The following is a 23,603-nucleotide window of genomic DNA, read 5'->3' on the forward strand; positions in this document are numbered from 1 at the left end:
AAGAAGTTATCGTGGGGACTATAATAAAAAAGAAGAATGAAATTATTGGGCAACCTACAGTAAGATTAGCCATGAAACATGACTAAAATATGACTACCCGCAGACACTCAGTGTTTCTGCCTTCCAGCTTCATCAATACGGGAGGAATCAGCAACGATGTATTGATGAAGCTGGAAGGCAGAAACACTGAGTGTCTACGGGTAGTCATATTTTAGCCATGTTTCATGGCTTCTCTTACTGTAGGTTGCCCAATAATTTCATTCTTCTTTTTTATTATAGTCTCCACGATAACTTCTTTTCTTTATTGTTTTCTCTGGGCTAAGGTGATAGCGGCGAGGTATGTAGAAGTACCTCCGCAGCGGTTTTTTGGTAGTAACGCTTGCGAATTGTGAGCTACTGCTTAACCAGGTTGCAAATGGTGCCTAGTGCCTCGTTTGTCTGACATTACTTCGACATAGCAACATAGCGCTTCCCCTTTTTCTTCTTTTTTCGGGATCGCTAGTTCATCGTTGCTGATTCCTCCCGTATTGATGAAGATGGAGGGCAGAAACACTGAGTGTCTACTGGTAGTCATATTTTAGCAATGTTTCATGGCTAATCTTACTGTAGGTTGCCCAATAATTTCATTCTTCTTTTTTATTATAGTCCCCACGATAACTTCTTTTCTTTATTATTTTATAAATGTATAAAGACGATTCTCTTAAAATAGTAGGAAATTGGACTTGATCCATTTTATTTCTGACCACTCCAATTGTTGTTAGTAACAATACGTTAACGGTGCGCTTTATAATTTGATCATCAATTTTAACATCTTTTTGCTGCCTTCTAATAATGCATAATAAAATCTTTAATATTGTGTAGACACAAATTTTTTGGTATCTTCCATCCTTCCCATTTCCAATGTTGTAGTAATAATTCTTGCAGTAGCAATGTCATTTTCAAAACAGTTTCCTGCACTCTTATCTCAAACACACCCAGCGCGACAATTCCTGCAACAAAGACCAGCAACAATGATCGCTTCTCCCCACCTCGCGTCACCCTGCACACACCTGTACCACCAGCGCTAACCTGGTGTACCTGGGCGATTGGTAATTTACGATCGAGTCAGTGTTCGAGCGTTGAGAGCGCGTTCCGGCGAGTTGTTCGAGTACGCGCACGGTTTAAATGTCCCTCGCCAAAGTCGTACCCGCCGATATTCGCGTTTGTGAATGTGAACAGGAGCGGCCGTAGACCGACGCAGCAGGGCTGGACGAGCCCGCGGGGATACTGGTACCATGACCGTGTCATACGGAGGTCGGGTGCCCAACGGCAGTACCTTCGGCTGTTTCTGGAAGGTTTTGGGAATGTAAGTTAAACGGAAAAAGCTTCTTAAGTTACGATAAATTAGTAAGAAAACTCAGAAATTTTCTGACATAGTATGTATATTTATTCTGAAAAAAATTAGAAATGTTAGTTCCAGCATTTATAGCTTAAGAACAGATGGTCCGATTTTAATGATCTCTGATTTGTTGGATTCGTCTCAACCCCGAATAGCAGAATAACTCTTAAAATTCAAAGAAAATAATACAAAAAATCAATTTCTCAATTAATTAGGTTTGGAACTCCGTCATCTTCCGCAATTAGGTGGGCACACATGAGAGGTATTTTTAAACGATCGGTCCCGCAGCGGCGACTCCCGCTAGGTTTACCACGCGTCCGGATTAATCCGGACATGTCCGGATTTTCGGTACGTCCGGTTGAGTCCGGGCGGATTTTTCATAAGCGTCCGGATTTTAACGTTACATTAAGAAATGTCACAATAGTGCAAAATAATATATTAGTTTTAATAAATTTAGTTACTTAAAAAATCGTCGATAAATTCAGCAGTGTAAATTCCTTGTTTTACTTCGTAAGTTTTAAGTTTTGAAAGTTGTAAATGTATTTTTTTTTCAAACGTCACAAAAGTATTAATTTTTGCGACGTCATTGACAACATAAAAAAGTAATTATAACGCCTAGGAATAAAAGTAAAGCACTTTTACGCCTAAGCACAAGAGAGTACGAAATATATTCTGTATTCCGTTGCAAAACCAGGCAAGCCAGACCGGTAAACTACGGTAAAGAGCGGTTCCTGAAAAACATCGGTTTGATACGGAACGGCTTGGTAAAATATTGGAAACGTCAAATGTTGACGTTTTCTAAATTTCAATACCTCTATTATAAAATTTACCTTTTATGCATTTTTAATGTACCTATTCTCTGCTTTTACGTTTGCCTCTTCTTTTCAATGGAGTTTAATATCGAAAAGTACTTTATTAATAAACTGTTAAACTCGTTAGACAGCTCAAGTGAAGATTTGCAGGTCCAATATTAAAACAGATCAATAATAAATAAACAAATCTAATCAATATTTATATTTTTATAGCCTACAAAACATTCACGATTACTTGTTGTCTTGTTTTTCATGTTTTCTTTATATGTTCCTGACTTTAAGAAACAATGGCTGCATGACAAGTTTAAATGATCCTAAAAAGTAATTCTATTTAGTTAATGAAATTTATTTACCTTTACTGTCTACCTCCATTGCTTTTGGATGTAAATACAAAATATTGCCACAAATTTTAGAAATTAAATGAGAATTTCTCTCGAACTTCCAATATTTGCTTGATTTCTGTCACATAAATGACATTGATTGACAAACAAAACCAGAAAAACCAGCCTTCTCGCGCTGATTAGTTTGGTAACAGTTATAACCGAATTTTCCAGGAACCGTGTTCCGTAATAAGAAAACTTTCAGGAAACCGATAGAAATGGAACATAAAACCATCACCAAGGTAAGCAACGGAATACACCATTGACATAGTGTCAAATTTAACGAGCGTAACCATAGTTTCTCGATATACGTATATCGAGTAAGGTATTATTTTTAAATCTCTTTATATTATTTGGAACGCTTCAATTATTTAAAAAATTATTTGTGGCGTTTGAAAAAAAAAATAGCATGTTCTATTCGGAGTAAAAATGATTTTTGTACCTTGCCTGTATGCCAAACGTCCACTCCGCAGCTTCGCCACAAAAAGTATCATTTTTTTTCCTAATAAAACAACATACTATTTTTGCTCTTATATCGCTAAAAATTATGACGTCCGGATTTTGTCCGGAGTTTTGGGAAGGCTTGCCCGGGGTTGACAAGTTTTCATCTGGTAATCCTATGTCCCGCTGCTCGATCTCTCATTTCAATCCCGCCGATCTGGTCGGCGAGGGGATAGAACTTTCATTGCCTACTAACGTAAATATTAAATTAAATCTCTCATTTTTTGAACGGAATTGATCTGTGAAGGGACAAATCGGTTAGTTAGTTGCAAATACTCTCAAATTTTGAAGGTGTGACAAAAACTTTCCTTTTATTGAAAATTTAAGTCAAAATGTTGCAAACGGCTACTCTTATATCGGAGGCGGTGGGAACAAGCTTTTGCTTCTGCACCTTGGAATAAAAAAAATGATACCCACCTATACCTTACACTGCATTCCAAAGGGCGCCACTTATTTCAAAAAGATGCTGATACTTTACAAAGGATAGTACAAACTGAAATAAGAAAATTTGTACTAGTGTATTAATTGAATGGAAACTAAAATTAGTATAGCTATTAAATATTTTGAGAAAATGGATCAACCAATGAAACAATTCAAATACCCAAAAAAATAAGATTTATTACTTGTTAGAAATATTCGGTACCTATTCGGCACAGCAATTACGTACATTAATATACAAGAAATATGTTTAAGAAACTCTATCTTAAAACTTGCTTAAAATCAAATTATGTTTTAAATATTATTCAAACAATTATAATATAAAAGAAATACTTTTAGAGACGGTCTTGGTTATATCTGAATAATAAATATTTAAGTTTTATTTGACTTATTTCGAAGATTCATGAACCTTTTTGTTTGTAATATATAGTCAAACGAAAAAGTTTAAAATATGTACCCAAGATTGCTCTTACAGGTCAAAGATCGTAATGATATAAAAGATTAATATAAATAGAAGTTAAATCCGAATAATCAATCAATATAACATAGTTATTTTAATAATCAAATACAAGTAAAATTTAAGCAATGCTGAAGGCAAATACTTAAAGTGTTAAAAAAATATATAAAATGTAACAGAACGTTAAATTTTATAAATTAAGGATTAAAGTAATGCTGAAGGCAAGTACTTAACCAGTTAAATGTCAAATGTTAAGAATAGTTAATTTCTTAACACACTAATGATTATTTAAAATCAAATTAATAAAATTTTAGTTTACTATAAAAAATATACTGGCCTTGTATACCAAATTATACCAAAAAAAGGATCTTCTTAATGATAAAAAAAAACATCACTGCATCCAACTTCTCCTCAGAGGGGTGCAGGGCTGAAATCTAACCGAACAGGCCGCTATTGATTAACTCGGAAAACATTAAGATAGAAAAACTTCTAGACACAAGTGTAGAAAAACTGTAGAAAAACGTCTAGAAAAATGTCTAGAAATACTTGCAGAAAAATCCAAAGAAAAACGTTGAAAAAAACCTAAAAAGAAATGCACGGTATAAGTTAAATTTAACGACGGTATTAATTTACCTCATTGTGAAAGCACACAATCAATAATCTAACATTTCTTCTCAAATAAGGACTGGACACTTCTCATCAAAAAACTGGAATCTAAAAGAAAGGCATGTGAAGGTTTTTTCTAACGAATGGAATGTCAAAGAAAATCTTACCAAAACTATAGATCCATTAAAATCTCAACAATCAAAAGGTATATGGGACCTTCAACCATCCATAGGATAACAAAATCACAATATTTTTACCATATTGTGAAAAATACCAGCCAAATAAAATTTTCTCAAAAATTGCACGGTGACCTCGGAACGACCAAATCCGAGGTGACGATTTTGACGTTTCCCGTCTTGTCGATACACCAGGGTACGATCCAATATTTTCGATAGAGAGCGTTCCGAAATTTAAGCGTTGTAGAAATGTAAAAAGAATATCGATACAATAATAAAAAACCGTCTATAATAAAACAAAGTAGCATTTGGAAAATGAAAATGCTACAAAGGGATGCCAACAGCGGGTTAGATATCTTATACTCGTATAAAATCTCAGCAGATTTTCGGTAAAAGATTCGGGATGGAGAAAGAAAAAAAAGTAACATTAGGTATTGGGTTTGTGTACGCTGGAAATTGTAAAAAAATATAAAAATAAGTCGATCTAAGTGGATAAAATGAGGTCAAGAATGACAAATATATGGGTATATGTCCTTACTTCGTAAACTTAGAAAAAAATGAGAAATTTTAAAAATGATCTGGGAATGAGTACTTCAAATTCTTGTTAAAAAGTTTACAAATTTGATCTTTACGTTTTGGTTTAAGTAACTTTTATCTCTTATTTTCCATAAACAAGGTCTTTGTCGATAACATTTCAATTAATCGAATCAAAATTTCTTTCGTCCACACGTTTTGAGTACCAGCGCCATACCTGCCGCACCTGCGCCTGTTTACATGCAGGTATATATACCTGGCATGTGTAATACCTGGCATGTGTAACCTATACCTGGCATGTGTAATAGGTCTCCGCAGGGTTTATAAACAGAGCTTTCGCTATCAATGAATCTCAGAATCTGCTACATAACTGGCATAACATAAGACAAGCGAATATTCAGGTAATGTAAATGATTCTATGTCGACTGGCTGTCTAATGAATAAGCTGTGGTGATAATATAGTCTATCCAACGACAAAATCCTTGACAGTGATAGATGTGTCTGTCATTTTAATTTCAAAGTAGTTTATTATATTTTACACAGAAATAAGTTGGTACAATTGGAACGCATAATTAATATATTTAAATTTTGAGTGACAAGTGATTACTTCAAAATATTGTGAAAAAAACTATATAAAACTGAAAAAATCTAATCTTGGTTATTTAACTTTAATCTTAATTTTTTCTGCAGTACTAAAATGTATTATTTACCTATCGTGTGATGTTATTTTATAGATACTCCAGTTTTTGGTACCATATACGAGATGGTATACAACTTTATTTGTGGCTAATACAACTCTCTGGCCATAGTCTCTGGCTATGGTCTCTGGCAAACTGTGTCTCTGGCGGTCTCTGTGCAACGAATATTAACTGTAAACTATGGTCTGGGTCAACTCTTAATTTTCCCCCGAGTTTTCCTCCACTTAATTAAAAAAAACACGAAACACAAGTAACAACACAGGCCAAAATGCAAAATGCAAAATATTTATCATTTCTATTTGACATAATTTCACACAAAATTATAACCTATAATTTGGCAAGAGTTTTTGACAACTCTCAAAAATCTTAAGTTGAGTTCATACGCATCGGAGTCCGTTTGTCGTTCATCGTTGCGTCAAACCAATAATATTGAAATATGATCTGTCGTTTTTGAAATAAACCAATAAAACTCGTTAAAAACAACAAGAGACGACGCATGACGTATTTATTTATAAACCCATTCATAGTTAACTTAAAAAATATTAGAAACTTTTTTTAGTGAAATAAATGGATTGGTATGGAAGTCATCTGCTTTTTTTCCGTCACTGTCTGTCGAAATCTTATCTGAGAAAAAAAAACGGAGTTATACGAGTGTCCAGTAATAGATTTTTGACAGTGACAATTCTTTTCTGCCTTTTTAATTTAAATGTAAAAGGTTAAGTTACCTTCCCTACCAGCTGCTAAAATTTATTGTCTTATATCATTAAAGCATTCCTTCATGTCTTTTATACAATATAAATTATTTATGAATTTTAAATGAATAATAACATGTGTAGAGATATTTAAATTATGTTTGAATAAAATATCAAGCAACTAAAAACAATAGGTCTTGTTTTATACGTGGAATTGCGGCATAAAAAATTCATTTAGCTCAGATAAAATAATAAAAAAAGTCTTTTGCTAACGAATTATCTGTAGACAAAATTTTTAGATGTAATCACAGTCAATTATTGATTACTGTGTATATTAGTGGGTGTTAGAAATTTTGTAGCGTGAATGTAAAAAAGGTTAATTTAAAAAGAAACTCCATTCTTAAGAACTGTAATTTTATAGTCATTGTCATTCTCATTTACTGGATTGAGTAGCAAATCAGCAAATGCATTAAATATGCTATTATTGTTATGATTCTTAAAACTGCTTACTGATTTAAGGTATAAAAGCATACTAAGGAAACAATCATTCTTATGCGAGTAGTTTTTACTTTATATCGAAAACAACATTTAACTAGTGCCTTGAAAATGTTAATTAATATTTGTGTTATTAATATTAAATGCAATAATTGGATAATTATAGAAATGTCCAGGATTATTTTGTTGTCATATTTTAAACAGTGCAGATAACTATTTTAATTTGTTATCAAGTAAATTGATTTATAATTGTATTAAAAAACTCATGGTTTTAATAATGATAATAACTAGGGTATCAGGAACCGGAGCTGTTTTTCGGAACCGGGAATTTCGGTACCAGGCCTTTAAGAAACCGGGATTTCCCGGTTTGTTCGGTACTTTCGTTATTAGCTAATTTTTGTTCAATGATGGTGCAATTCGTTAATAAGCAAGCAAGGCTTTCAGAGGTAAAATCGATAAAAAATGATTTTTTGAATAAAAACAATATCAAATTATTAAGTAATCAGTCATAACAAAATTAATATTAACACAAACATGAACGCAAAGGAAGAAAAAACATAATAGGTAGGTAACTTAAAATTCACATCAAACAACATAAAAACCTAACAAAAAACCCTACATTTTTGAATTAAAAATGCAAATGACTATAAAAATATAACATGAAATATAACTAATGCATTGAACAAAATTATCTATGCTAATACCAGTATATAAAATCTTTAAGTGACTGACTCACTGATTAATCACGATCCTGCTCAAACCACTCAACGTAAGAAGCTTTATTTTGGCATACAGGTTGATTCTAGGATGTAGAGGTTCGATAAGAGGGTATTTTTTAAAATTCCAGTTCCAAGGGGGTGAAACCACCCCTCAAATATTACAATATTTTTTTATTTAAAAAACGGTCAAGTTTCCGAAAAACGCTTAAACATGTATATTTTATTTTGTTTTTTACATATTTTAAAATTTTTTAAAAATGTATACAGGATGTTTCGAAAAATCTGGTCATTGATTAATCACGATCCTGCTTAAAGCGCTTGACGTAAAAAGCTGATTTTTGGAAAACGGATTGACTTTAGGGTGTAGAGGTTCGATAAGAAGGGATTTGTCAAAACTCGAATTCTAAGGGGGTGAAACCACCCCTCTACACCCCAATATTAGAATATTTTTTATTTAAAAACCGGTGAGTTTTTCGGAAAAACTCTTAAACACGTATATTTTATTTTGTTGTTTTACATATTTTAAGACTTTTTAAAAAATTATACAGGGTGCTTCATAAAATATGACCATTGAGTAATCGCGATTCTGCTTAAACTGCTTGACGTTCAACGCTGATTTTTGGCAAACGGATTGACTGTGGGGTGTAGAGGTTCGATAAGGAGGGGTTTCTCGAATCTCAAATTCCAAGAGAGTGAAAACGCCCCTCAGATATTCCAATATTTTTTATTTAAAAAACCGTTAGTCTTTCGGGAAAACGCTTGGACACGCATAATTTATTTTGTTTTTTTACATATTTAGAAATTTTTTAAAAAATCATACAGGGTGTTCCAAAAAGTTGGGTAACTGATAAACCACGATTCTGCTTTAAACTGATTGACGTAAAAAGCTTATTTTTGGCAAACGGATTTTTCGAAAGTCAAATTCCAACGAGATGAAACTACCCCTCAAATATTATCAAGTTATATAATAATATCGCCCATATTGTTTTTTCTCATGCTGACATAAATGTGAGAAAATTTTATCCAGTTTGTATGTTAACGGAAATTCTTGCTTTGCTTTATCATAACTAGGGAATGAAATCCCGCAAATGTTGGATCCCGCAAACGCGGGATCCCTCTGTGATTCCGCGGGATCGAATTTGCGCGATTTACCGTGCGGGATCTGCGGGATCGACACCAGGGGATTCCCCTTACGGCTGGGCCATTAAAAATAAGTGAAACAAACAGGTTAGTTGTTAGATTTCTTTCTGGCGTGCGCAAGTGAAGAACGCGTTTAACTAGTACTTGTGGATAATTTCATCAAATAAACTGCCGGACATAATTATCGGGACAAGCAAAATTTTAGGGCAAATTTAAAGTTGAATATCTCTTGAACTAAAAAAGATTTTGGGATGCGGTTTGGACCAGGTTTTAGATGCATCTATTGTGATTAAGATTCTATGTGGTTTTCCAAAATATATTTAGCGAATTCTCGTATACAGGGTGTTTTATAAGAGTGTGAAAATTTGGTTAAGAATCTTTTTTACCGCAAATTTACAATTTTTAAAAAATCGAAATTTTTACCAAGTACGACTAATCTGTATTGAAATTAGAAAAAACAATTTGATCGGGTTTTTATTTTTTTTTGTTTTAACGAAAATACGACGTTTTTTCGAAAAATATGCATTTTTAGTCATACGACGGTCCTAAATGGTACAAAAAGCTTTGTACATTCTGCATATGCCAAAAAATTATTAATATAGAGTGTATCTAAAAGCAGATAACTAACACAAGTTGAAAACAATCTTCAACATCAGAATAATATTTTTATTTATAAAATAAGTAGATAAATTATAATAAAATTTAAGTTATTTAATATTAAATATATTTTTTGAACACCCTGTATACATCGGTCCAAATTTCTGTACAGCTAGAAGATACACGCTATATCAGTATATTGTGGGCCTATGCAAAATGTACAATGCCTTTTGTACCATTTAGGACCAAATGTATTATTTAGGACTATAAATGCATATTTTTCGAAAAAAACTAGTATTTTCCTCAAAACAAAAAATTAAAAAAAAAAACACCAAATTGTTTTTTCTAATTTCAATACAGATTATTCGTACATAGTTAAAATTTCGATTTTTCAAAAATTGTAAATTTTCGGTAAAAAAAATTTTTGACCAAATTTGTACACTATTATAAAACAGCCTGTATACGAGAATTCGCTAAATATATTTTCGAAAACCACATAGCATCTTAATCACAATAGATGCGTCTAAAACCTGGTCCAAAATGCATCCCAAAATCGGAGAGAGAAAGAAGAGCATTTATTGTTTACAATCCCGCAATTTTGCGGATCCGCGGGATTGATTGCTTTAATCCCGCGGGTTTGCGGGATTGAGATTTTGGTGCGGGATTGCATTCCCTAATCATCGCCATTACAAATGATTAATTCGACGCGAACGAAGTCCCGGGTACACACTAGTACTAAATAAAAATATATTTAAGTTTTAATAATTGCTAATAACTATTATTGCAACTTAGTCTGTTACCTAACCTAACCGATTGAACCCTATATTTCTAGAATTCTAAAGTAGTGTTTTTTGTATGATATTTCTCAGAAGTAAGAACAATCTTCGGATTACCACGGTTTTTTTTTAACAGGACACTGTCTCCTTAGTGAACACCTTAGTAGATTGAAGCTAAGAAAAAAACGGCAAATACAGATTCTGTGGTGAAAATGGGGAAAGACCGGAACCAAAGACATTATAAAGATAGACCGAACATCTCATTCATAAATACTCGTTGGAAGTGTATCAAACATTCCAATGTGTCAAACAAGGACAGAAGAGACAGAGAAGTCTAAAATTTCCGACCCCGGCAACTAGGCCCATTTGGATTGTTCTAATGGCCAGTGGCGTAACACTTTTTCGTCAGATGAGTTTTGTTATAAGGTCTATTATAATAATATAATTAATATCCCATATATACTTATGTTGAAACGTTAGTACGTAGTTTTCGAAAATCGCTCCAACGTCGATTTTCAATTTAAACTTTCAGTTACTTCTATATAAACTTTCAGTTACTTTTGAATATTTACAGGGCGACTTAAGTTTCTGAAACAGTTCTATATTAGGTTTGTGGTTGGTGACTTTTCTTTCATTTTTTTTTCAGAATATGGAGGCAATGGTAAAGCACATTTTAGACATTTTTGTAAACATAGGTGGCCGGAACATATTTTCAAACTAAAGTTGTAAATTTGCCATTAAATTTCCATTCCAGAAATACCTAGGGTTGCCACCTGTCCTTTTTTGAAAAGGACAGACCTTTTTGGCATAAATGTCTGAATCTTCATGAAGTGTATTAAGCATATGTATTGCGGTTTGAATCACCCTATGTTGACAAAAATATTTTAAAAATGTGTAAAATCACAAACCAAAAACATAATAGGTAAAAAGCTTTTTTGGAGGCCTGGGTCACTCTGTATATAGGTATGTATAAAACTAGTAGCCTAAAAATTATTTACAGTTCGTCCCATTCTAAAAAATAGGTTATAATAAAGTTTCAAATGCAACGTTTATATTCAAATTTGTTATGATCTACAACAGTTAGGTAGTAATTGAGACGAATTATAATTCAATTACCGGCTACTACGTTCTTGTTTTAATAGATCAAAATTCAACAAATATAATTAGAAATTATTTTAATTGTAAGGGGCTCCCTTGTAGGACGCCTATGTACAATTACGGCGGAAATTTGTACCTACCTGGAAAAGACAAATTCGGGTAATTTGAGCTTATTTTTCCACACACTTGACACTGTCGTAAAATATTGAAAATTCGCAGATTCAAAAGTACGTTAAACAAAAACAAAAACTACTGAAAAACACTGAAAAGTTCACTTCGGGCTTGATTCCGACTTCAAACACAGCGTAAGCTAAACGTAGTACGCTATAACGGACCAAAGGTCGTCGCGAGGGGTGGTGGGACGGACGGCTCATTTTCATTCTGGAAGACTAGCAGCGACGTTGCCAATAGTTCTAGACCTTTCAGCACATTAAACAGTAAACATGTCCTTTAATAGTAACGCATATATCCTCTGGTTAATCACGCATGCTTCTTTAAAAATAAACTATTAGTTTAATTAAGAAATTGAGATTTATTGATATCCGGTGAAGGTTTTAAAGTCACCTTTTCTGCAAATCAAACTAAGTAGATAGGCGCAAATTTGAGATGTGGCAATGTCGCCTTCTCTATCTCAGTTGGTTTTTACAGTACGTAGTCAACCTCCGATTGTTTGATCGGGTTAAAATGCACAATGTGATATCTGTTCTTCCTAAATCTATGACCGAAACACCACCTCATTACTGAGTGCGCCGAGACGACAACCATTTGTGCCATACTTAAATTTTGGTATGACTGATATCTGAGATGCAGAAGTTACCTCTGTAAAACCGTCTCAGATACTGGCTTTTGTCAAAGCCCTGACACTGTATGATGATTATAACAACTAAAGTAAGGCGGACACAATAGATCTGTAAGGTAGTTTCTCATATAAGTTCATTTCATTCTACAAGGTAATGTTTTGATCATTTCAACGCGTTCCTGGGCACGATATATGGCACCCCTAAAAATATTTGCATTTATTTAAAACTCAACCTACATTTACTGCAGGTTTCTCTGACATGCAAATAAAGAATTGTTTTAACCACTGGCGCCACAACATCTATGCTTAAAAGAATAACCATAACCACTATTCATGTTTAGTGATGATTCAGGTTCTTTATTAAACGTTATCGTGCAAATATTTACTGAACAATATAAAAAAAATTGCAGAATGACGCACATGCAGAAAAGTATACACCTAACAACTTGTGCCTTTTTTAATTAATTATGTGAATTATGAAAATGGAAGTAGCATATTCGTCATCAAAAACAATTAATAATTTACAGAATATAATTCTAAATTTTTTATTATTTTAAACATTTCCTACGATAATGTATAGGGAACCTCATAACAAGCTAATTTTCTTTAATTAATATCTATTACAGTTAAAATATTTGTTTACCATCAGCATTGTTAATGACAAGGTATTAGGTTCCTATTAATAATAATGAATATTTTGAATTATTTAGAATCAACATTCCTCGTTATTAATTTGTTAGCGTACATTTTCAGCATTCTAAAATAAAATATGGTGAACTGTCTTTAAATACTATTAATCTATGAAAATTAACTATGCATAAAATTATTAGTATGGCACTTTATAATTCTGATAGGACCTTTCACTGCAATTGCAAGGCTTAATATCTCATATTTTATTAGGTTTATATAAATCGCGGTAGAGTTAATTATGACAACTTTTACGTACCTATTATTTGATTTATTTATAGAAAGTTATATTCTAACCATAAAATACAATCAAATAACAATATGTCATTCTCTTATTTTAATATTTACAGTTTGTTAAAGCTATTATGCTGAATGGGTACAGCATTTAATTGTCTATTGAGTTATTATTGGATATTATGGTAGTTCGAATTCAATCGAAGAAAGACTTATAGAAGAAACTCATTCAAATCTAGAATGCCACTTTATCTAAAAAAGAAGAAAACATTCGTTCGATGTGTACTACCAGTTATGACCTATGTATGCGAATCCTGGACGCGCTTAAAACGGATATTATAAGAAACCTGCAGATCGCACGACGCTCAGTGGAACGAAATATGCTGGAAATTACGAAGAAAGACCGTAAACGAATAGAGTGGATACGATAAAACACCCAGGTAATAGATGTCATCCACAGAATCAAATGCCTCACTTGAGGGTTATTATTACCACTTGGTAATGGGCAGTACACCTGGTAAGAAGGACGGACAACAGATGGACCACAAAAATTACAGCATGGTACCCAAGAGGAATTAAGAGACCTGAGAGCTGAGGAAGACCAAACCTGAGATGGAACCATGATATTCGGAAATTAGCAGGGATAACTTGGGCCCGCAATGCCAACAATAGACAATAATGGGTTCAACTACAAAGAGAGTATCTAGACATGTGAGGGAGGCTACACCATAATTGGAAATGGTTGAATAAGCTAAGAACGATGATTATGATGATTATGGTAGTTAATGTCAGTGAGACTGTAAATAGGCTGCAATAAGCTAGCTTTCATCTAGAGTGTATTCTATGATTGACCACTGTACTGGACAGTCGCATAGATCATCTTCAGTAGATTTACAGTTTACATTCCAGTGTAGTCTTGCATCAGTACCATCATAGTGCACGGTCTTGCATCATTTAGCGTTTAGCATCCCAAACAGCACAGTGACATTTTAAAGACATCTATAAGACAACTTGTTACAACATTACTGACATCTCAAAGACGTCAATTTTCGCCTTTAGATGTATTAAAGGCAGTGCATACAAGCAGACCAACGTCCGATGTTAAAAAACCCAACATCTTTAAGACGTCTTGAGTACAATGTCTTTAAGATATATTTTAACAATGTACTTAAGATGTCTTTTAATATGAATGAAAATGGGAGACAATGGTGAATTATAAAATAAAACATCTTCTTGGACTGGCATTGTCTTTAATTTTTAAATTAAGCATGTTTTTCTCAGATGTTACACTGATCAATATGAAGTGAACAGTTACCTAACATTTTATAATAGTGATATATCTGACCGAAACGTTATGTATTGTTATTTTCTTCTTGAACAATTACTGGAGGGACATCTTCACCTGTGTTATCATGCGCATCTAAAATATGAATCATAGAAATAAGATAATTGTTCAAATATATCTAACAACCTAAATGTTTTAAAACTTACCTTGATTTTCGATCACATAACCTCTAACCTCACATCAACATCAACAACAGAAGATAACTGTCACGCCTGTCAATCGTCATATTTGGATATTTGCGCCAACAAATTAAATCAGGATAATGTTTTTATTTATGTTAAGATTATACCGTATGATCGAATAAAAACGGCATCAGCGATGACTATGAAATGAAGATCGCTGTCATTTTATATGTAAAATTATATGGGAAATGTCATTGATCGTCATTTCCAAGCCAACTGGATGCCGTTTTTTTTTCGATCATACGGTACCATATTTCTGTCATATTATACCAGATTCTCCTTTTTTATGATTATCGCCAAAATTTCTAATCATTTCTAATGTCATTTTAGAGACGTCCTAAAGATGTTTTATTTCATAATCTTATGAATATCTTTAAAATGATGTCCAAAAGTTGTCTTATTTTAGTCTTTAGGCGTTAAGATCTAATTAAGATATAGAAAAGACGTCTTTAAGACATTATGTGCTGTCTGGGATCATACTGTGAAGTTGTCCATTGAGTTGACAATGTCTAATAAATTAACATTCCAGTTACAATTATTGAAAAACTGCTTGCGATAAATGGTATTATGCCTTCATTATTTAAGCAATTTTTTTTAAATCCATTTGCAAGTTTTGTTTCATCCTATTTCACATATATGATACCTATTTCTCATTCTTTTTGATTCAAGTAACATAAGTACGTGGTAGTATCACAAGTGGTATGATTAATATCTACATAGGCTAAAACACTTCATTTGGACATTTTTGCTGTTATGAAATTTCTAATAATAGGGTTGCAACTAAACCTTTGGTGTTACAACAGCAAAATAAAACACTAATTCACTACAATACACCAAAACAGCGAAGTCACCTGCGAAGGTGCGGTACTTGCGAAGTCCGTCGACAAGGTTATATCCAATTGCAAGCCTGACTCCTTGATGGGACAGCCTGAGGAAGAGGCTATATCTGAAAAGAACATAAAAAAGATGAGGCAACCAAGTAGTTTAAAATTAAAAGTGTCTTTAAGTCTGGGAGTACTCTAAAAAGTCTACTAAAACAAAACCGAAATCATCAAAACAAGAGAAAGAGTGCGTCTACCAGGTACTAAACAGTCGAGTACAGTAAGTCGTACTGGAGAGACAAAACGCTTTTTTAATGTACGACTTGGTATGAAAATGGTCGGAACTTTAGCCCGAGTTGTCAAAGTTATAAGGAACCTCAATGGGAAAAATTGCGAAGCCTTAATCATATCCACCCATGGTTGGAAATTTTAACAATGTCTCAGTGGTCAATCTCATGATTAGCTGCATTCAACATTTGAATGCTCTGCTCTTGTATATAATCCCAGTAGTTTTAGGATTTAGATTTGTTTACACTCAATAACGGTCAATGATACATCAACCAAAACGTTGTGTAAGAAATAATAAGTAAACACAATGGAAGTCTGATATTCTTTTAGTTTCAGTACTGAATCATTCAAAGATACCAAAACACTGTAGCGTTTCGCTAACCATATTAGCATCTAACCAGTATCAAAAAAAGTAAAGTGTTTTGGTGTATTGCGGTAAATTGATAGAAGCATTGATAGTTTTATAAAAGGAGATTGAAATATTACATATTACTAAATAAAAGATTTTCCCTGTTTATCATTTTACAGAAGTTGGTTAATTGTGTATGTGTAAGTAGGCTTAATATTTATAATTATTGGAGAAAATTTAATAATATAAGTGATTGACAGTAGAAGGTTATAGCATACCTTCGACAATAATTTGTAATCTAATAAATTGAAGTTTTATGATTCAATTACTTTCTTATTTTACAATACGTTCCTATAACATTTTGAATTAATTTAAATAACAAAAGCTGGATTGTTTTGTATGCAAATAGTTGTTTTTCTAAACGTAATTTTAATTACATTTTTTATAGGATAAATTAAACTAGAAAAAATAGAATATTCATGGTTTGACCTTCAAAATATACCTACCAGTTGTTTTAGTGTTCACTATATTATTGTAGGTAATGAATATATTTTTTGATGTGTGTGCTTGATATCTAGGGAGTAGAGAGCAAAAGAATACGGTAGTCATCGAATATCTACTAGTTACTATTAACTTACTGCAGTCTGTCCAACGAGACAGGAAAGGTTTTGACAGATAATATCCAAAAAGTGACAGAAAACACAATTTACATATAAATTTAAATGACAAATAACAACTGTCTCTGATTTTGACAGCGTTTAGTAGTTTAAATGGCACTGCTTTTTTTTGGTTTGTTGATTTTGATTTTTGACTATATTTCATGGGGATCTTATAGAATAGAAAATTTTCCGTAACGATAGAATCTTGAATTATATTATATGAATTCTCTATTGAATATCGAAATAATATATTGTGTATTCAGTTTAAAATAAGATAGTAACTTGGTTTCTAAAGTGACTTTCAAAAAATGTTTAATATCAATTTGTATTTACCCCGTATCTTTTTTGGGTTAAGTTTTAATGTACAGGGTGGGTCAAATTCGACGCTTTTAAAGGGAAACACCCTTTTCTATAGGAGATAGACAAAAACTAAAATCGGTGTCTGGAGCTCAATTTTTATCAAAAACATGATGGTGAAAACCGCACATCGATATCTGTTACCGTTTATGAGTTGCGGGGTGTTTTTCAAAAATGTGCATTTTTAACAGATCCCTGTAACTTTTTTGCTATGGAAAATTTTTTATTTTTGTGAAAACATTTCCAAAGCACATTTTTACGTAGAATTTAACGGTTTAAGTATATTTTTTTTAAATTAATAATTTAAGCGTTATCAGAGTTTAACAGTTTAACAGAACATAAGAGTTTAACAGAAAAAATGATTTTTTATTTGGGACACCCTGTATATTTTTAATTAAGCGAAATTACCTTTGCAAACATATAGCACACATGATATTTTGCTATAGTCCCCTTCGAAATATAGAGTTTTTATAAGTTCGCAACTTTTAACTGGTAGGGTTTTGACTCCTTATCAGGGTTCGGAAGTAGTTAATTAATAAGAAATTTACCTGATTAACTACGTGTAATTTTTCTTCAAAAACTACGTCTTTTCCCGTTTACTAACTACATGAAAACTACGTTAATAAACTACCTATTCATATTAAGAATAATTTTGCTTTGTATGAGTCTAAATAATATGATGTGAATGGTTATATTTAAAGCCTTATTTCTTCTGTTTTCTTAAATACATTATGTGTTTTCTAAAGCTTCAACTTATTATAACCTCACCTCAAACCTTTGACATTTGAAAGTTACATACATATGTTACATAAACTACACCCTCTATATAAATTACCTTAACTACATGTAATGTAGTTTAAGTAGTTTTTAAAAGTAACATGTAGTTTTCCGAACCCTGCTCCTTATTGATGATCTGTTCCTAATGGAACTAGAAAACTCCAAGAACAACACCCCTAGAACTTCTCCAGCAAGACGAGGCACAGCCTAAGAACGCTGATGTTATCAGAAAATTTTTGCAGCCAATTTCGAGAATAATTGAATAGCTAACCAAGACCCCAGACGTTGGCCGACGAGGCCGCTGAGGCCGCCGGACTTAGTGCCTGTTATCTTTAGTGGATTTTTATCTTTGCGGAAGAATAAAGGTTCTTATTTTTAAATTGCCCGTCTATAATAATCTAGACAAGAATTAGAAGTAGTTATCTTATAATATGTAAATAGGTTATGCGAGGGTATCTTTCACCCCCACTGAGTTAATGAATTCCGTGAGAAATGTTCAAAAACGGTCCCGTCTGACAGGAAAAATACAAAATTTTCCATAGTTCCATTTGTTAAAAATGTGCATTTTTGAAAAACACCCCGTAACTCCGAAACGGTAGATATCGATGTGCGGTTTTCACCATCATGTTTTTGATGAAAATTCAGCTCCAGACACCGATGTTAGTTTTCGTCTATCTCCTATAGAAAAGAGTGTTGGTTTCTCTTTAAAAGCGTCCAATTTGACCCACCCTGTACAATGATTAACAGGTTACATATCAGGCTATATGTATAGAGTAAATTACAATTTGGGTAGTTTTCATTGAAATTTAAAATTTATTCTTAATTTTTTAGGATATTTTAAATTGGTCAAAAACGTTCATTAGTAATATGCTTCTCTAAGCTCACCTTTATGTTTTTTTCCTAGAATTTGAAAAGTTTTCGATTACAAAAACATTACTTTAATGCGTAACTTTTTTTGGGCATACCCATGCTACATGAGCTCCTAAAATTTTATTTAAATAAAAATTGTGGTTCTTGAAGCCTCTGCGTCGTATGAGAGACGCTACCCTGTAGGTATACGTAAAATGGATAGTTACATACTATATTCATTTTTATTTCAACTAACGTTAACATTTAAAATGCAAATGTAATACGTAAACTTATACAAACCTATAAAAATGTCCAAGTGAACATATATTATGAATCATCCCCATTATAATTATTTATTACACTTCGACCTTTGCTTCTTGGTGATTCTACGGAAATTTATTTAAGCTCATTAGTAGTACAAAAATATTGATGTTAGAGTAGTTAATACTGCACTTCAGATTTGAACAACTAACTCAGGCAGAAGTCATGCCAGGCAGAACCGCAACTTAATTATTACAATGATTACAGCATACTTTATATTTTGTTTTGAAAAATCGCCATCATATTGATTCCTTATACGCTGGGGCTTTCCACAAATATCTAGTTAATTTATAGTTTATAAAAAAGCCAAAATAAAATGTATGTAATTAAAAGATACATATAGGCAAATTATGGACTTGATAGCTTCCTGATGAATTATACATAAAAATAGTTTCACAGATGAACCTTAGACTCTCGCGATATATTTAATTTTTATTTCCCTAGGTGTTTTATCAATAAATATTAAAATTTTATAGCAGCACGTTTGGATTAACTTCAAATTTTTATTTGGTACACCGGTGGTTCCTCGGCAACGGAAACATAGGAAATCCCATGCAAATTTTGAACTGTCCAAATATTGGCTTCCCTGTTGATTTTTCAGCAAAGTCGTAAATAGGTTTTTAAAGCTCTCAATATGATGAATACACTTGCAAAATTTGATTTTTAACTAATTTAAGAAAAACTGCGTTTATTTTTAAAATTGAAACTGAACAGGTAAGTGACAATGCAAAATCAAGCAAATGCCGACATACCTTAAGTTGTCAATCTATGATTTTGTAACGTTAAATTGTATTTTATATACATCAGAGCTTTTGCCTAATTCGAACAAGTTTTAAATTACAAAATGCATTTCGGGGACACTAACCATAAAAACTATAAGTCAGTAATGTAGTTAGCACAACAAACAACAAATTACATTTGATAATGATAAAATCATAATGTAAATACTATTTGGCGCTATTCTTACAACGGTCGCTCTCCAAAGCTTTTGATAATTTCGGAGCGGTTCGGTTTTTTTCCGGAATTATGTCGCCAAATATTATTTATTCAAATTTATTATTTTCTTTTAATTTTTTAAATAAAACACAGTGTGTTGCATATAAGAAACTTTATTTTATTTAAGGATATGATCTATGAAATACCTATAAAACATTGGAAACCGACTGTAACAGTCAAATTTCCTCGCTACGACCTCTGTGTGCTAGCTCATGAATTATCGCAAATAACTATTATTTTTGCATCATGTTTACTATAATTTTATTGTTTAAATTTTACAATTATGCAACCCGATATACACCGCGATATACAGCTATAGATACACAATATTGTCACTGGACCAGGCACACCAGCAGTAGTAGGCTTTTTGTCCATCTCTCTATATCTTTGATCATCACATACATCTCTATATCATGATCCACATCATTATTTTTGATGTGGATCGCAGTGTGCAATTCGTTCATTTAATTGTGGAATTTCTGAGTTTAGTTCGTTCATTGACCGGATATGAAATATGGCTGAGGAGAAAATATTCTAGAACATCGTTTTTTATTTATGCCTTTTTGTGAGTTGGACTAGTCAAGATATATAGTTCTCTATCTATATCCTGGAGGGAGATTTCCGGTTGAAATCTGATTTTGTGAAGGAAATCGAATCCTTGCATCACTTCTTGTGTATCCACCGTCAGAATATCGTCGTGAAGAACTGGCTGCCGTTTCGTGAAGCATTCCCTGTTGGTGAATAGCAGGTCTTCGTAAAGAAGGATTAAGGTTTCCGAAACACATTTGGTCAGAGACGTGGTTGGATTTTGTTGAGTTTACATGGACCACCGACCAATTTCCGTAAGGGATTAAATAGCCAAATTTTTCCGACCGATATCCCGATTCCACGTGCCCAAGAAGTCCCCGAATAGTTCCAAGGTATGCTATAATTCTTCTGCCTATTCTAAGTCAATGCTCAACTGATTTTTATTCGTATTGTTGACTGGTTTTTAACTTTTCCACACCCACGTGGTGTACAAAGATTAGTTGAGTGTTATCTTTCTTAAGTCTTATTTGGTTGTTCGTAATTGTAGAGCAAGAAGACCGATCCAGACCGTAATGCACAGAACAGTCCAGAATTCCATCCTGTTGCCCGTGTAGAGGTACCCGTTGGACATCATAAACCGTCGTTGAGGTAAAGCTCAGATTTGATTAGTCCTTCTTTATTACCTTTATTAACTCCTACACGGTGTGCTAGTCCTTGTTCTATAATTGAGGCTCTTTTCTAAGACAAACCAATATTATTTAGGGTTTTTATGTTCACCTTTTGAAGTCCTACACCTGCCCGGCATCCGTACGTCTGCTGACATCCGTGGGCTCCAGTGACAGTACACCAAGCTGCTGCAGTGCACCGCCGCGCGCCGTATCCACCCTGTAGCTATACATCGTAGCTCAGACTGAGGAATTTTTCAAGTACAATCGAATAGAGTAAGACTGTACAATTTTAGTTTAGATTTAGTTTGATATTTGTAATCCACCCAGGATATTGTACTTAGTTTAAGTAAGGGGGATTATGACGTCATACTTTTAGTTAGTTTTCGTTAGTTTATAATCATCTGCTGATAATGCTAACATGGTTAGCGAAACGCGCGTCCAGTGTAAAAGTAAAAGTGTTTTGGTGTATTGTGGTGATTTAGTGTTTTTATTTTGCTGTTTAACACCAAAGGTTCCAACCCTCAACTGTAATAGTTTTCTTGATTTAAAGTTTATTCTACTTTTCAACATTTATTCATTTCCATTTCTTTAAATATTAACTTTTAATATTTTAATAAATTGCTTAAATATTTTTAGTAGTATTATTTGCAGTCTAGTCTCATAGTTAAGTTAGAGTCACTTAAGTTCAAGTAATTATAGTATAATTGAAGTTCATGGTAGTAGCACTCAACAGTTCGAGGTTACTGTTGAATTCTACTTAATAGTAACATCTTTTATGCCGAGTTCATAGAGTATAATCTCGTGGCGCCCTTTTAATAATATCTTTGAACCCCAACCACCCGGCTGTTAAAATTAAAAAGCTAATGGTCTCTATGCAACTCATCCTAATTAAGTAAACTTGTGTTTTATTGAACTTCAAATTAAGAAAGGGCGTGGCACGACACGACGTTATGCCACGATCCACGATGGTTTTTGCAGTTCACAGTTCTCACAGCTTTTTAAGTTTTTAGTGCCATTTTTTCACAATTATCACGGGTTTGAGTAAATAAAATTTAAATTAAACTCACAAGATAGCAATAATTTCTTTGAAAATGGAAGCTTTAAACACTTTTCGGAATTTTTTCAAAGAGGCCAGTTTAAATTTTGAAAGATTTTATAATTTTTTAATATTCTGACTTTGACAAGAGAAAATTATTTCTGTTCTGGTTTTAGGTTGTTCTTAGCAACCGCTATAGCAGCGCCAGTTCCCGTACAACGATCCCGCACCCCAAAACAATATAAGTTTTAGCGGCAAACCGAGCATTCCATTCTAAACTTGTTTCCTTTATCTAAGCAATAATCAAACATATTTTATATAATATCTTTTGTTTCAAAATGTTTACATAGGGTTAATGTGGAAATTCAATATACTAATATTTTTTTAAATAATTTTTATTTTATCGTTTTATTTAAAACCAGTGTTCACTGAGTTAAATCGCTGCTATGTTGTTACTTTTGTATATTTTGAAATATCTACTTTCTTGCAACACTAGATATTCCATTTTTTTGGCTTTAAATTAATATCAAAACTCTAGATAAATATATTTTAAAATTACCTACTGTATATAGATATATTGAATACATTGGTGGTCTCTGTAAAACATTCTTATTCTGATTCTAATTAAGATAGTCATTTTAAAACGATAATAGGTTATAAATTGACAGTAATGAACAGACTATGATATATATGGAATTAGCAAATTGCAAACTATATCCTAATTAACTATTTCAATAGTATACTAAATATGTCTAAATATATTGTAAATAGCTCTGTAAATAGTTTTTAAAGGAACACTTATAATGCCAGTTACATCAGTTCCATTCTTTTCTCCATTGATTTTCATTTAATATTACTGTATGTTTAATAATATTATTATAATTAATTAATACTATTACCTACTACAATAAACATACTCAATATAAAAGTAAAGTATTTTAAGTTAAGGTTACCTTTTATGTGCTAGAACTAATCTGGACGGGGCCTACTTTATTTACGCGGAATCCTTGGACTTGGCGAGTGTCAAAATCCATTCTAACGATATATCCTATCCCATCCGAACACGAACTGGCAGAATGGGCAGTGTATGTCAATAGATTTTACACTCTTGTCAATGGAACAACAGCACGACAGAGTTTTCATATTTGCACCCGTCCATCCGCTCGCATCGGCTGTTAGCCCAATCCAATAAATTGATAATATTAATATA

The 23,603-nt window shown here is 32.7% G+C and overlaps 1 protein-coding gene across 1 annotated transcript in view; it reads left to right on the forward strand.

The window, feature by feature from the left end:
• Window positions 1-1,085: 1,085 nt before the first annotated feature.
• Window positions 1,086-23,603, forward strand: part of LOC115874234 (bestrophin homolog 1-like) — a 130,205-nt gene continuing 107,687 nt past the window's right edge. Inside the window, 1 exon segment of the mRNA XM_030889331.1 lies at window positions 1,086-1,345. Within this exon segment, the coding sequence (XP_030745191.1) occupies window positions 1,275-1,345 (71 nt within the window). The 5' untranslated portion in view covers window positions 1,086-1,274.

The sequence above is a fragment of the Sitophilus oryzae genome, unplaced genomic scaffold (genome assembly GCF_002938485.1).
Source record: "Sitophilus oryzae breed Bouriz unplaced genomic scaffold, Soryzae_2.0 scaffold_1246_pilon_pilon, whole genome shotgun sequence".
Taxonomy (NCBI): Eukaryota; Metazoa; Arthropoda; class Insecta; order Coleoptera; family Curculionidae; genus Sitophilus; species Sitophilus oryzae.